Genomic DNA, 14,017 nt, shown 5'->3' with positions numbered 1-14,017 from the left:
TTAGCCATATAAGTGTAAAAAAAAACGTTAGCCATTAGCCATATAAACGTGAAAATATTGTTGCCTGTCTTGTTGTAACTGTTCTACACCTTGTGCTACCTGTTTTGTCTCACAGGGATGGGGGAAAAAAAATACAACTCTTGCTGTTAAAAATGCCAGGGAGATGCTGTTAAGCAGTGTGTTTCCTGGTAAGTCTAGAGTTAATCTACTGTACTTGTCTGTCAGCTGAGAATGCCCAGAGTAATCCAATTGGGATAATTAGAGGTGGCCAGAAGTACAGGCTAGTACACAACTGTTTCAGTCCAACATTTAAGGAAGTTGGACCCACAGTGCAGTCGGTCAGTCGGCATACACACCCTTCCAGGTGGCAATCATTGTAAAACAAAAAATAAGGCATAGTGACAGCAGCCCTTAACACCACCAACACCTTCACCTCTACGTTTTTATGTCCATTTCAATGATTACTCCAAGGGGGCACAGAAGCAATGCACACATGGCCGAATTCCAACCTCGTGAGGTGCTCTGTTCAGAGCTCTGGATTAGGTACGCCACGTCACACGCCTAAAGCGGCACAGGCTGAAAGTATATTGGACAGTTCCTGTCTATGTAGAAAGGGGAACACGTAATTCAACTCTCTCCAAGGGTTACAGAGAAGGTACACCAGGATAAGTAGATTTAAACAAGTTTTATTCATAAAGTGTTTGAGGGAAGGGAATTCACCGATATAAAAAAGTCAAGACATGAACTGACTTTCTGCTAACCCGTTCAGGCACATGTATAAATTCAAACCATAATTGCTCAGAGAACACATCTCCACACATGTTACTTAACCTGGGCTGTAATGAGTATTGTCTTTCAGAATTGTACAGAAAACACACTGCTGTAGCCAACTTGCAACTAGTGTTATCAAATTACTAGCTACACATTACACAAACACCTTACAGTGATAATCAAGAGGTACATATTTTTTTTTCTCTTTCTTTTTTACCTTAACCCAGTATGACGTGGGCAGTCAATCACAAATTACATGGTTAATTTAAACAGGCTTGTAGTCGAGCTTGGACTCCAGCTTCTTAGAATCAGCCACTTTTCTAACAGCTTTCATGAAGTCTTCCTGAACCACAAAGTCATGATCGGCACGGATGGCAAACATACCTGTGAAGAATAATTTAACAGCAAGAATAAGTCGGTGCTCCTTGCAGCAACAGTCAAGAGGAGACAGTACATAAAGATTCACTCAAATTCAAGTGAAAATGGAGCCAAATTACACTGTCTGCACCTAGATTGTTACATGCAGCTCTTGGGAACACGAGTAAACGCCAATGAGGTCACCCTTCTGAAGCAGGCGATCACTAAAGAAATTTGTAACTTGTTTTATACTCTGAGTGTGTAGCTACTGTGTTACTCAGCCTTCCCACGCAGGCAATGGATTCCCTAAGTGTACAATGGATTTATAATGTGGAAAAAGCATAAAATAGTATTAACTCTCCAGTCATCCAGTTTCTGAGACTTGGATTCTCTGCGAAGATGAGAAAAATGTGTATCATCGCTGTTTCTGAAATGTATCCAATTCTTCTGAGACAGTACGACAGATGTCACGATGCTCAGACATAAGTGGTTAGAGCTCCAGCTCAGAAATGGTACGGCTGTTCTATCCCCGCATCGTGCTGAACCTGAACTACCGAGATCTTTTATGCAACACGTCACAGGAGAGTGCCCAAATCCACCTAACTCTGCGCGGATGCAGCTTGTGTACGGCAGGGGTTGCTAGCAGGTGTAATGTCACATGAATGCAGTGCCACTGCTCCTAACTGGCAGCAAATCCCCACCTATCAGCTGGACTGGTTCACCTGCAGACCTTGTCTGTAACCTTAGAGGGAGGACGGAAAGAGTTCTGCATGACTGTAGAGGTCATGAGGAAACTTGGAAGAAAGAAAAGGGGTTTTGTTGAGTTGTACCATCAAGTTTCAGGGCGTATCACTGTGCTGCTGCTTATGTTAACAGTCCAGACACGTGTGACATGCTGTGAAACACGTAACCGTTTGGGCATTTTGCTACTCTCCACCGAGAAAAAGCTACCTAGCCCTTAAGAAAGGGATACAAAAAGGGAGCATCAGTGAAGCACCATGTTCCAGCAGAACTTTTTTGACCTCTTGATTTTAATCCACTGACAGACGTATCAGAGAAACAGCTCGAACGTGCAGCATTTACCAAGACTTAGCACGTAGAAATTGAGTTAAGAAAGTACCTGCTTCAGTGCAGACATTTCTCAAGTCTGCTCCGTTAAAGCCATCTGAAAGCTTCACAATTGCTTCATAATCTATTCATAAAACATGAATGCCAATTAGAAATAAATTCACACTTCCCATTATGGATGCCAATGAAATACACATCCAGCTAACAAATAAACACTTGACTTTTATTTCAGTGCAAACAGGTAGCTGTCCACTAGACTGATAAATTAAATTAACTGAAATCATCAGCTGTATTACCCTTTCCATTAAACCAGAAATGTATTGCAGCCAAAAGCTCGTATTATGTAATTAAATCCCAAAGTTACTAACTTGTGGTTACACGCATCAACGTGAAAAGCAAGAAAAGCTACATCAAGGCAATGCTCTTATCATTTAGATGATATAAAAAAACCCAGAAACCTTATCTCCAAGCAATCGTAACTCAGTCCCTTTCCACTTCTAACTGCATCTTAAAGACATTTAATATCCTGATACTAAGCCTGATAATTTATGCACATATATTTACTAAAAAAGTGTCTATGGTTATCGTTTCTAGAATCAATTTCTTAAACACTACGGCTGTTGAGCCTCCAGCAAGTTCTGATTTTTGCAGGGCTGCTTATTAAAATAATGATCAACTTTCTGCAAAGCTTTTCAAAACGGTTTACCTTCTGTACGGAATTCAAAACATCTGAACCGAAAGTTTTCACCTTAATAATCAAAATCCCCCCCCCTAGAGATTAGAAATTCTTCAACTTTATTTTAATTCTGTGTAGCACAACGTGCTATAAACAAGTCTCCTCATAACTGGAAAGTAAAAAAACAAACAAACAAACAAAAACAAAAAAAACACACCACAAAAAAAAGTGAGGGGACTGAGCAATGTCAAACATCACAAGGTTTCCAAGTTTAGAGTTTTCAGTGGACACCAGTACTACAGCCACAGAATCTCATGCTGGAACCTGGCATTATCTTAGGATTTTAAAGCAATTCACACCCAACCTTGTCGATAAGTTCTGGCCTTCCTTTCAGGATATCAAAGCTGAGCATCACAGTCTGCCCACATGTTCAGAAATACAGCTAATACCCATCTGACAGCTCACCTTGCTAAATGGTGTAAAGGAATGATCCCACCCCGCTTCCAGTGCCCGAAGATACAGAGAAAAAGGATGAAGTACTTTACCTCAGTTTCACTATTTGCTTTGGAGCTTCTCCTCTTAGCCTATAGTCACACGCAAGTCTGTTTAAGCCAACACTGCTGCTAAGAAAGGCAATCCTCATCCCTCTCGCCCTCCCCCAGCTCATCCCCGCTCCTGAGCCACCCCCTCTATTGAGCCGCAGCTGTTTATGCGGCCAGATGGTGAAGGAGATCAGTTCCACTGCCCAGACCGTGCTGCCTGCTCGCATGAATAGCTCCTGGCAGCACAGAGGCGGGGGCGGGCCGCATGGGGCTGGGAACAAGCGGGCAGGGTCTGCGGGGCCGTACTGAAATAAAAGGCGGCCCACGTCATTTTAAAGGCAAATCACAACTAACAGTTTTCTCGAGGAAAGCTCAAAGCGTCGCTGTGAAACTAAGACTCTGGGCAGCTCAGAGTAACAGTTATTAAATAAACCTCCGTTTTCTCTGATAGACACTTGTCCCCCTTCCGCTCTGGAGAGAGCTCTTTACTCCACTAACCAAACAGAAGCTTTGTTTCAGGCAACAAGGTTTTCATTACACCATCTCCGAACTCCACAGTAAGTTTCTCCACGACTTTTAAAGACTCTTCACTGTTTTCAGACTTCTGCAGTAACAATTTTTTCTTTGGAGGGGCTACTGAAAATGCTGTTTACTTGCATTAAGCTATTCCTTTAGAAACAGGAAACTACCTGATGAGAATCACGTTAATTTTCCAGTTTCCAGCTGTGCTCCAAGGGTTTATATTCATTCTTCCTTTGCAAAGGAAGACTTAGCGACAATACAATCAGGATGTATTTAAAAAAAAAAAAAAAAAAAAAGTAGAATTCCAAGAGAGTGAAAGTTGTCTGACCAGTGTAAGAGCAAGAATTAGAAGGGCAGAGTCATCATAACAACTCACCCTCCTCACATTTTACAGACAGAAGTAGGAAGAATAGCCAGGTAGCTTCCTACTTACCTATTTCACCATGTTTAGTGATAGGACCTGCATGAATCTTCAGGATGTCTAATCTGGCTTGTTCATTTGGTAAATCAATATCTAGAAAGAATTACAGCTTTAATAAAAACAAAAAAACCCACAATTCATATGGATAATATCCTCCTTCCAGCCACTGTGGAGTAGTAACTCACGGATTTTTCTATCCAGCCTTCCAGGCCGCAGAAGCGCAGGATCCAGCGTGTCTGGTCTGTTGGTAGCCATGATCATTTTAACTCTGTGCAGAGTATCGAACCCATCCATCTGATTCAATAACTAATAGAAAACAGAAGTTTTTTGGGTTTTTTTTGTTTGTTTGGTTTTTTTTTTAAACAAACCAAAACCTCCCTAGTGTGATCTACTGTATTTATTTTCTCTGTAAGTATTTTCACCAAGATGTAAAAATGGTAAAGATAAATCAGAAAAAAAAAAAAAAAAAAAATCTACAAGCCTTCTCATGAAAGGCCACAGCTCCTTGCAGATTCTGTAAGCAATAAAGGAGAGCTTAAGAGAGATACTGAAAATGCTTCGGCCAGTGGAAAAGATGCTGAGCAAAGCAGAGCTCAAACGTGAAAGGCTTGGCTAAAACAATCAGGCAGTGAAAACAGTGCAAGTACTAAAGGAGCTGACACATTTTGAGTGCATTGCACAAAGTCCAGGACATTCCAATTAGACTTGGAGAACAGCCTCTAGAATACTAATACCCGCATACGAAGACATTTCATTGTGAAGACTCAAAGTAATTGCTCTTTGATCACAGTGATTTAATTCTTTATGTAAGGCAGACACATTGTTTTGAACCGGGCAAACTGTTTGCAAACATAGGCCGATGAAGTTTCCCATTAGCTTCAGAATTCTTAATTGTCACCGGTGGCTTTAAAATTCTCTTCACACAACCCAGTTTACCAGAGCAATTAGTACAGAAACAGAAATACAACTACTGCGCCTAGTTTTGAAAATCAAACTGTTATCAGTTCTAAAATTTTATAGAGTATGTCTTTGGGACTAAAAGAGGCAAACCTCACCTTCTCTTCTTTAAGAGAGGGCTCTCCAAACCTTCAAAGAAGGTCAAAGCAGCATCTAGTTCACTTTTAGCTTAAGATTATGAACTCAGAAAAAAATTACACCAGGCCAGATCATAATGTAACAATTCACACCTGTATTATTATTTAACGTGGACTGTACAACACGGAGTCGGGGTTTAGACACTCACCTCCATCAGAGTCCTCTGAATTTCTCTGTCAGCCGAGGTGCCTTCAGAAAAACGACGACCACCTGCAGCACACCAAACGTGGTAAGTGACAGTACTTTATTTTTGCCTCCATATAATATTAAGCCTGAAGACAAGTAGGTATCCCTTTTAAACTGGAGGGAAGGAAAGGTGGTGTTTAGAGTTAAATGCACACTTTCTTAAAATGCTTTTTCGCGTAGTCAAAAATATCCAAGTGAGATATGAACAGGTTTCCAAGCTAGCTGTAATAGCTTCAGGAGGAAGGTGAACCACTTGTTCCGTTATGTTTCTCCCGAACAAACATGCATGCACATTCTCTTTTGAGAAGACAGACTGTGGCTTTATAGCTGATTTCAGTGCTAAAAGGAGACTCTAGCCATCCTCCAGGCCATTAGCCTTACCGATAGCATCGATCTCATCCATAAAAATGATACAGGGCTGATGATCTCTGGCATAATTGAACATCTCTCTGATCAGTCGAGCGCTTTCACCAATGTACTTGTCCACTATCGAACTCGACACCACCTTTTGAAAGGCAAAAAGACAGGTGAATGAAGAGACTGGAGCGCAAACAGAACACGCACACAAGAGTAAAATTACACTACCTTTAGGAAGTTGCAGTCAAGCTGGCTAGCAACAGCTCTTGCCAGAAGTGTTTTCCCTGTACCTGGACAGACAAGAAATTTAAGCTGTTTCGCTAGTAACGCAACATTGCATGCTAGCAACTTTAAAAAAAAAAAAAAACAAACAAAAGAAAGAAAAAGAAACAAACAAGGCTATTGCCGCAGTTCGAGAGCGACAACTAAGCATTCATTAACCCTTTCGTGAGACTCACCAGGGGGGCCGTAGAGCAAGCAGCCTTTTGGAGGTATAATTCCCACACGTTGGAATAACTCTGGGTTTGTAAGTGGCAATTCTATTACCTGTGAAAAGACAGATCAGAGACGGAGTTTTAAAATAGATCGGCAATCCCAGAAAGCTAACGATACACTTGCCAGCCTGGTTTCTTCCAGATACCTGTGTTCTCATCTGTACAGCACATCTTGTAAGAGAAACAGGTAAGTAAGAAAATGCCAGATTGATCTAAGGGATCGATCCACAATGCTGCCCTTGTTGTTCAGACTTCAGCTCTGCGACGGCTTGTTTTTCTCGACACTCTTTGCTCAAACCATGTTGTGCTACTGTCATAATACACCATCCCAAAGGAATTCCAACAGCTTTTGCGCAGAATTTGAGTTTGGTTTCTTGGTTGTCAACCCTAACTATACCCTCCCACTTGATTTTATGGCATTCCCTTGGCCTAAAGGGTGTTGGATCCTCCAAATCATCTTATTTAGGGGATTTTCTTAATTTTTATCTCAATCCAAGCTTCTGTAGTATTAGAGATAAGTTATAACCCGGTTTGAGAATTGGGCTTTGATGTTTCGAATAATCTTTTGCTGCTACTGCAAGGTGTGTGCAGAGCACACAAGTGATCTCTGTTACAGTCAGCTGGCTCACAGCAGCACAAATCTGCCTTCAACCCTCGCATTCCTGGGCAGGCTTGCACAGCCTGCGGCGCTGATGCCCAAACTAACAGGATTACTTCGGTACGAGCGCAGCAGCACCCCTCAACCGCATTGCTGCTCGCCACAAAGGCAATTACAAAGCTGGAAAACATTTAAACACCACTGAAGTTATCTTCCAGGATAGGAAAATGTAGTGTAAGTTAATGAAACATGGAAAGCACTCATCTGACAGGATCCTTTAACAGTCTGTCTCATGATGGTTTAGGAAAATCACCAGTAGAACATTTTTGCACTGAAAAACTTCACTCAGAACATAAACTACTGTTGGATAAGTGTTTGTGAGACGTTGGATACCTCTCGCAGCTCTCTGATTTGTTCTGACAACCCTCCAATCTCGGAATATGAAACATCCCCGGGATCTTCGTGAGACATATTATAAACCAGTGGATCCACTTCCCTTGGCAAATATCTGGAAAAAAAGAGTTGAGTAAGTATTTTTCATTCTGCAAGACACATTTATAAGAGTTATTGCAATACATTCTAAAGCAAGTATGAAAATGATTTCTTCTCTTCCCACCTTGATAACAAGATAAGTATGTTTGTTGAAAAAAAAACAGAACAAACCACAAACCCAGCAAATTTTTTAAAGTTTTAAACCGAAGAAAAGTTTAAAAAACTGCTGAAAACGCCGAGTTGCAACCGAATTATTTTTTTAAAAGAACAATCAATTTCTTTTTAGACCATATCTAATAGACACATAAGTCTTCCCTCAAAGTAACTCTCCTTACTTAAGCACTGCTTTGCACAGAACATTTGCAAAACATCACAGAACCGTTTATTCAAACCCTTCTGTAACCTGCTTAGAACACTATTTTCCCGCTTTATAAGATGAGCAGAAGAGCAGTTGTAGAACAGAAACCTACCTCATAATAGTCAGAGTGGTCATATCCAGAGCAACTCTTGTCCCCGGCTTCAGCTTACTTTTGTCGAGCTAGTCAGAAGAAGATATTTCTGTTAGAACCACGCTCCAAAGCGACGTTTGGTTTTAATCAACATGTTTACTGTAGAATGTTTGCTAACATTGAAAGAGATTTTGAACAGCAAGTCACTAACCTACCTCTGCCACTTTTGAAAATAAATACTGTTTTCTAGACTTTTTTTTTCTTTTTTTTTTTGCTGCCCACTGCTGTCAATCTGACTGGATTAGTGAGAGATCTAATCCTCCCCTCTGCTCAACACAGTGCAGAACCAGCTGCTTCAGAAGAAGCAAGCGATCCTCCTTCAAGGACACATAGAGCAGCCTGCCCATCTGAGTCTGAACTTGCCACCCTTCTCCTCAACGCCTTTCTCAGTTCTGGACTGCCAGAAAGGGTGAATAGATGTTCCCAACCTATTTTCTCCAATCCTTCCAGCATTTGCACATTTTCACATACTCAGTTATATCCTCCATCTTCAAAGTCAGCCAGCTTGAGTTGTTATTATTCTTTTGCTATCATTTACCTCAAACGCCCTACTCATCTGTCTCAGCAGTTTTTGTCTGCTTATTCCATTTTTATGAGATTTTTAAATACAATAGCAGTTCTATTCCAGTCCACCCTGCTAAATTCTGCTAGGATTAAAACAACTAACTTGCATTTTTCACTTTGTTTTTAAGAAACGCGGTCTACGAGAGCAGTGTCACCTCTCACACAACACAACATTGAACAACGATCACAGAGATCACCTCACCACTTGAATTTCTTCTCTTTTTTTTTTTTTTTTAAATTACTCCATCTGTATTTGAAGAATATGAAACCTATTTATTCTGAGCTTTCCCGACGTGGCCTCTGAACAACAGAGATTTTGACAACTGTTGGCAAGCACTGCCTGAAGCTTCCCACCGCCCCCGCTGCAGGAATTTATAAGGTCCCTTGCCCACGTGGGTTCTTTAGTCTCTGGTAGTGTCTAGGATCAAGCTGTCACTCCTCCCTTACTGGAGTCACTAACACCACCTCTTTTCAGCTGGCTGATCTTAAGAAATCTGTAAAAGCTTGAAATTCTATCAGATTCAACATTGCCCAGTAGAGTTAAGTTATTCTGCAGAAAAAAAAAACAAAGAGAAACCACTTGACCTTGACTTCCTTCGGAAATGCACTTTTGATAGAGAAGTAATTTTGTTTCAATCTAAACAGCGTCACTCCCCTTGCAGCACAGCCACAAGGACTTTGATCAAAAACTAGTTCTTCCAGTCTGTGAAACACTCCACGGGAAATTATTTGCCTTGATATTTTGACATTTTTAAAACAATCATGGATACGGTTTTTTCGTCTCTGGTATCAAATCAGGGATCTTTTAAGATCAAAGAATGTTTTTACCCAAGAACAAACCGCAATGCCAGACTCATCCAAGCACAACCTATTCCTTAACATTTATCTCTGTTCCAACACAGGGCATCAAGACTACCTCGTGTGCCCCAAAGGGGAATTAAGGATACTTATTTTCCAGGAAAATATTTTCTTCATGCCGGTGAAAGAAAATAGTGAGCTTGCACCATGATATCTTGGAAGAGATGAAGCTTAAAATTATGTATTTAAAGAGCATTTGAAGACTAGCAATTCTTGCAGATGCTTTATACAAGCAAAACCATATCGCATCGGTATGCTTGAGGAAAGTCAAGGAACTCTGTACATATACTACATGAACTAAGACACTTACTGGCATCTACATTTCCCAAATAGTTTGCTTCTAAAAGAAGGAGATAAGGTCCATCCTTACTGAAAAACAGACCCTCCACTGGCTGAGTCAACACTGGAGGAAAAGACTGGCTGCATGAGTTCTGCTCAATGCTTAACGCTAAGTAACGTTAATTGTGGGACTTCCCCGGAAACTCCTCTGACAAACAGAAATCCCTCCTCCCGCCCCTCTTTTTAAATTACAGCAGACTCCTCACTCTGCTATTTCTTCACTGCCTCTTGGCTCCTGCAGCCACCACACCACTATTACAAACAAATCATCTAAACAGAGCTGGTTAACTTTTGTATGTTGGAGTCCCACTCTGCTATTCTTCAATTTAACTTCCACATCCAAACCTTAAGCTAGAACAAGCAAAACATTTGCAAGTTAGTCTTGCAAACATTTTCTTTCTTTACATAGAATCAGTAAGGGTTCAAAATTCTGTAATGAGCATCAATTTCTCTTCAGAAAGATAAAGAGAAGAGCCTCTAACATCAGTACCACATCTGTGCTCCTTTTACTGAAGGAATTTCTATCTTTCAGAATTTCCATAACATAGGATAATTTGCTATAATCATGATGTGTTAGATAACTGTAGTTGCACTTCTTTCTCCACCACAGAGGAATCAGTTCCAGATGCACTCAGAGGCCACAGCTGTTAAAAGATTTTACGCCTATTTGTGCATTAAAATAATGGAGTAAAATGCCTCTCAGGATACATGATCCTTCCCTGGGGCCGCTATTTGCTGTTCAGAGACACCTTACAGCCTCACATTTCATACACATTCTTCTTGGCTTCCATTTCTCAAAGTCAGGGATGAGTATAATAAAATCTAAGCAGAGATTCACTTTTGCTCCCCTGATGATTCTGCAGTGCTGAACACTTTCAGCAAGTATTGTGGTTCCTCCTCAACGGGCAGCTTTTAGCCTGTCTATGGGTTTTAATTACCGTGAGTGGGTCACATTCAGTGCTCAGTTAACCAACAAGCCTTTAAACCATGTCTGCAATAGACTGCTTTACTTTTTTTATTAAAAAAAAAAACAACCTCTAAGTGGTTGTTGCTGACTACAGCAGATGGATTATGTTGTAAGCAAGGTTCTGTATTAAAGTGTTTAACTTCCACAGAACTTGGTGTAGGTAAAAAAAAATTGTCATCCTGCGGACTAGAAGCGTTTGGGGTTTGTCTTTTTGTTGTCGTTAAGATCACTTAGGACAAATAAAAATCCCTCAAAGTGTTTAGGACAGAGGCCTTGCCTACCATCATTATTTATCGGAGTGTAAAAGCATTAGAAAAATACACATAAAGGTACATAGTTACCGAACATTAAATCTAAAGCTCAGCACTATGACAGTAACCGCCACATGCCATGTTCACAACATAGCAACAGAGACCTTACACGGATGATTAATTTTCATAGTGATCATTAATTTTCAGAAAGTTCCACATCAGGCAGAGAGACAAGAGCTTCAACTCGACGATAAAAAAACCAAAACACATGCAAGGTTCCAGGAATGTTGTGGACTGCTTTGTCTTTACTAGGAATTTACACTACTGCCAGCTACGAAGGGAGAGGGCAAGCAGATAAAATAGCCATAAACATCTTAAAGAAGAAAATACTTAATGCCACTAAGGAGCCGGTTTATGAAAAGCCATGCTAACACTCAAGACCAAAGCAAACTTTTAATGAACATTCGCACAGATCAGCTACCTGACGACGACAGCCAACCACGTATCTTGGTCCGTTTGTAGCCTTCACGATGACTGGAGAGAGAAGATCAAAGAAAAAAAATCAAATTTCCTTAATTCACTGCTCTGAATTGTGCTTCCGAACTACCCAGTACATGATATTTCTCTAATTCTTTAATACTACAAATCTTTAGCCAAATTTTAACTACAAAAGCTTATTTTCAAGACCTCAAAGCACGGAACAGTCCAGCGTACTTACACTTCTCTTCTGTTAACTGTTTAAGAACCTCGCCAACAATCTGCAAAAGAATAAATACAATATTAGCCCACAGATAAATTACCATTGCAAAACAACATTTAACGTGTTTCAGGACACAGAAGGTGACTGTCAGCTTTGAAATTCTTTCTCTCGCTTCACGCTGCTTGTCAGTACTTTTATTTCTTCAACACATCTCTGTCAACCTGGACAAACACAGAAAACCTCTCTAACCCATGTGCCTGGTGTGTCTGTTCCTGATGGTAAGGTCCCTGACAGCCAGACTGCTCCCACTTACTCTTTCTTGATGCCAAAAATTACTTAAATGCTACTTCCAGGCAAGTTCACCGTCAACCCCCCACCGCAGGCTGCTATGACCTCTTTTCTCTTACGTACCTGCCCGACACTCTGCAAGGCTTTGAGATCATTTTCCGATTTTTCGTATTGCTTGGTGAGCTCTTTCAGCTGTTCCCTTACTAGGAAAGGAAAGGAACACAGAAGTTTGCCAGCTTTCAACCCCAAAAGCACTGAGGACCAGGCCCTTTTAAAGCAGAAAAGCAGCAGGCAGAGATAAGACTGTGGGAGATCTGCACACCCGGTACGTCATCCTCCTGCAAGCACAGCGGAGCCCCCGCGGAGCAGCTCCAGGGCCTGCGCACCCTCACCACAGTGGTGTCTCTTATTAGTGAAAACACTCTGCAGAAGGCAGCTAAAAACCCAATGCAGGAGTTAAGAAGCTCAAATTCAAAGGTATTTGGAATTTGTACAGCACTGACAGTTGCAAGGGGGGGACATGCCACTGCCAGAACGATATAACAGAGGCCGCTTGCAACAGGGAAATAAAAGGCTGACAGAAAAAAAAAAAACCTTAGGGGGGGAAAAGGCTGAGCAAAAAGGATCGCCCGGCTCGATGTGGAGGCGGCAGGGCCTGACCCCCCCCTCCCCCGCCCACCTCCTGACACGGCTGGGGGTCCCAGGCTGCCCCCGGGGAAAGGAAAACAACCACGGCGCTTGCAAGGCCCTGCCGCCGGCAGCGCTCAGACCTGGCCCCTTCCCTCCTCCCCTCAGCCCGGCCGCCGGCGCTGCCCCGCGGGGCCCGGCCAGGCCCATGACGAAGCGCGGGCAGCGGCGGCCGGGTTCCCTCAAGGCTCCTCGGGCGCTGAAGCAGCAGCAGCGGCGGCGGCTGCACCCTCCCCTCCGCCCCGGAGACGGGCGCTCACACTCCTTGAGTCGCCCGTCGATCTCTTTGTGCTCCAGCAGCTTCTTGCGGTAATCCTGCAGCGCCTTGTCTCTCGGGTCCGCCATGATGAGCAGCCGCCGCTCATAGGGAATGCCGGGAAGGGCCATGGCCGCCGGGGGCAGGGCCGGGCCGCGCGCCCCGCCCCGCCCCGCCCCGCCCCCTTCCCGTGCGCGCCCCCGCCCGAGCGCCCGCAGCGCCCCCTGCCGGGGGGGGGGGGGGAGAGCGGACATTGAAGCGGGCGAGGCGCATGCGCGTTGTGAGAGGCGCGAAGATAGGGCGGGGCCCTGCGCGCCCGTACAAAGTACGTGTGTATATTTATCTATATGTGCCTATACGTGCGTATAGCCGCGCACCACAGCGTCTGGCGAGAGTAACAGCCAGGCCGGGCCTCCTCAGGAGCCCCCAACGCCCCCTCACCTCCGTCACTGTGCCGGGGTTCCCGGTCAGAGGCCTGGGCCTAGGCCGTCCAGGAGCTTTGGAGATGCCAGCGAGGAAGACAGGTCACTGGGCCCCAGCCGAATTATAAATTCCAGTAACTGACTCAGCGAGGATTGGTTTTCAGTGCTGACTGTTCACAGATTAAGGACCTGCGGGCACCAGACAACCAGGATGCATCTCTTGCGCAGCCAGAGCCGGGGCAAAGGGCCTGTGGGTCTGTGAGGAAATGGGGCATGAGTGTGGGCCGAGGGTGCTGTGGGCCATTTCCCGTGCCCCCGCTCCACGCGCCCTCGCCCTCCCGCTGCGCCCCATTACCAGCACCTCCGTGGTGGGCCTGGCTGCTCTGTGCAGGCCAGGGAACACCGAGGGCCCTGCCGGGAGACAACCAGCCCCGGCCGCATCTCTCCTCCGGGACGCCGGGCTGCTTTCTGTGCTGGCAGAGGAGGCAGAACTCGATCCAGCACCCGCACCGCAGTGCCAGGCTGCTGCACAGAGCCCCTGGCTCTCACCGATGGCCAGGGCCACCTTCGCGGACATGGGCTCTCAGGGTAGGGCCA

The 14,017-nt window shown here is 43.7% G+C and overlaps 1 protein-coding gene across 1 annotated transcript; it reads right to left on the bottom strand.

Moving 5' to 3' along the window:
- Window positions 1-670: 670 nt before the first annotated feature.
- Window positions 671-13,143, bottom strand: PSMC6 (proteasome 26S subunit, ATPase 6). The gene is made up of 14 exons (XM_086748366.1): window positions 13,003-13,143; window positions 12,179-12,258; window positions 11,786-11,825; window positions 11,549-11,601; window positions 8,050-8,117; window positions 7,481-7,595; window positions 6,454-6,541; window positions 6,224-6,285; window positions 6,020-6,143; window positions 5,601-5,662; window positions 4,543-4,663; window positions 4,370-4,450; window positions 2,249-2,320; window positions 671-1,155 (listed from the first exon to the last, which is right to left on the bottom strand). Exons 1-14 carry the CDS (start codon window positions 13,127-13,129, stop codon window positions 1,037-1,039), a joined length of 1,212 nt encoding a protein of 403 aa, XP_086604492.1. The 5' UTR covers window positions 13,130-13,143; the 3' UTR covers window positions 671-1,036.
- Window positions 13,144-14,017: the final 874 nt, after the last annotated feature.

This window comes from Chlamydotis macqueenii, chromosome 5 (genome assembly GCF_036417535.1).
Source record: "Chlamydotis macqueenii isolate bChlMac1 chromosome 5, bChlMac1.mat, whole genome shotgun sequence".
Lineage (NCBI taxonomy): Eukaryota > Metazoa > Chordata > Aves > Otidiformes > Otididae > Chlamydotis > Chlamydotis macqueenii.
The sequence above is the reverse complement of the archived record's forward strand: the minus strand, read 5'-3'. Positions and strand labels throughout refer to the sequence as shown.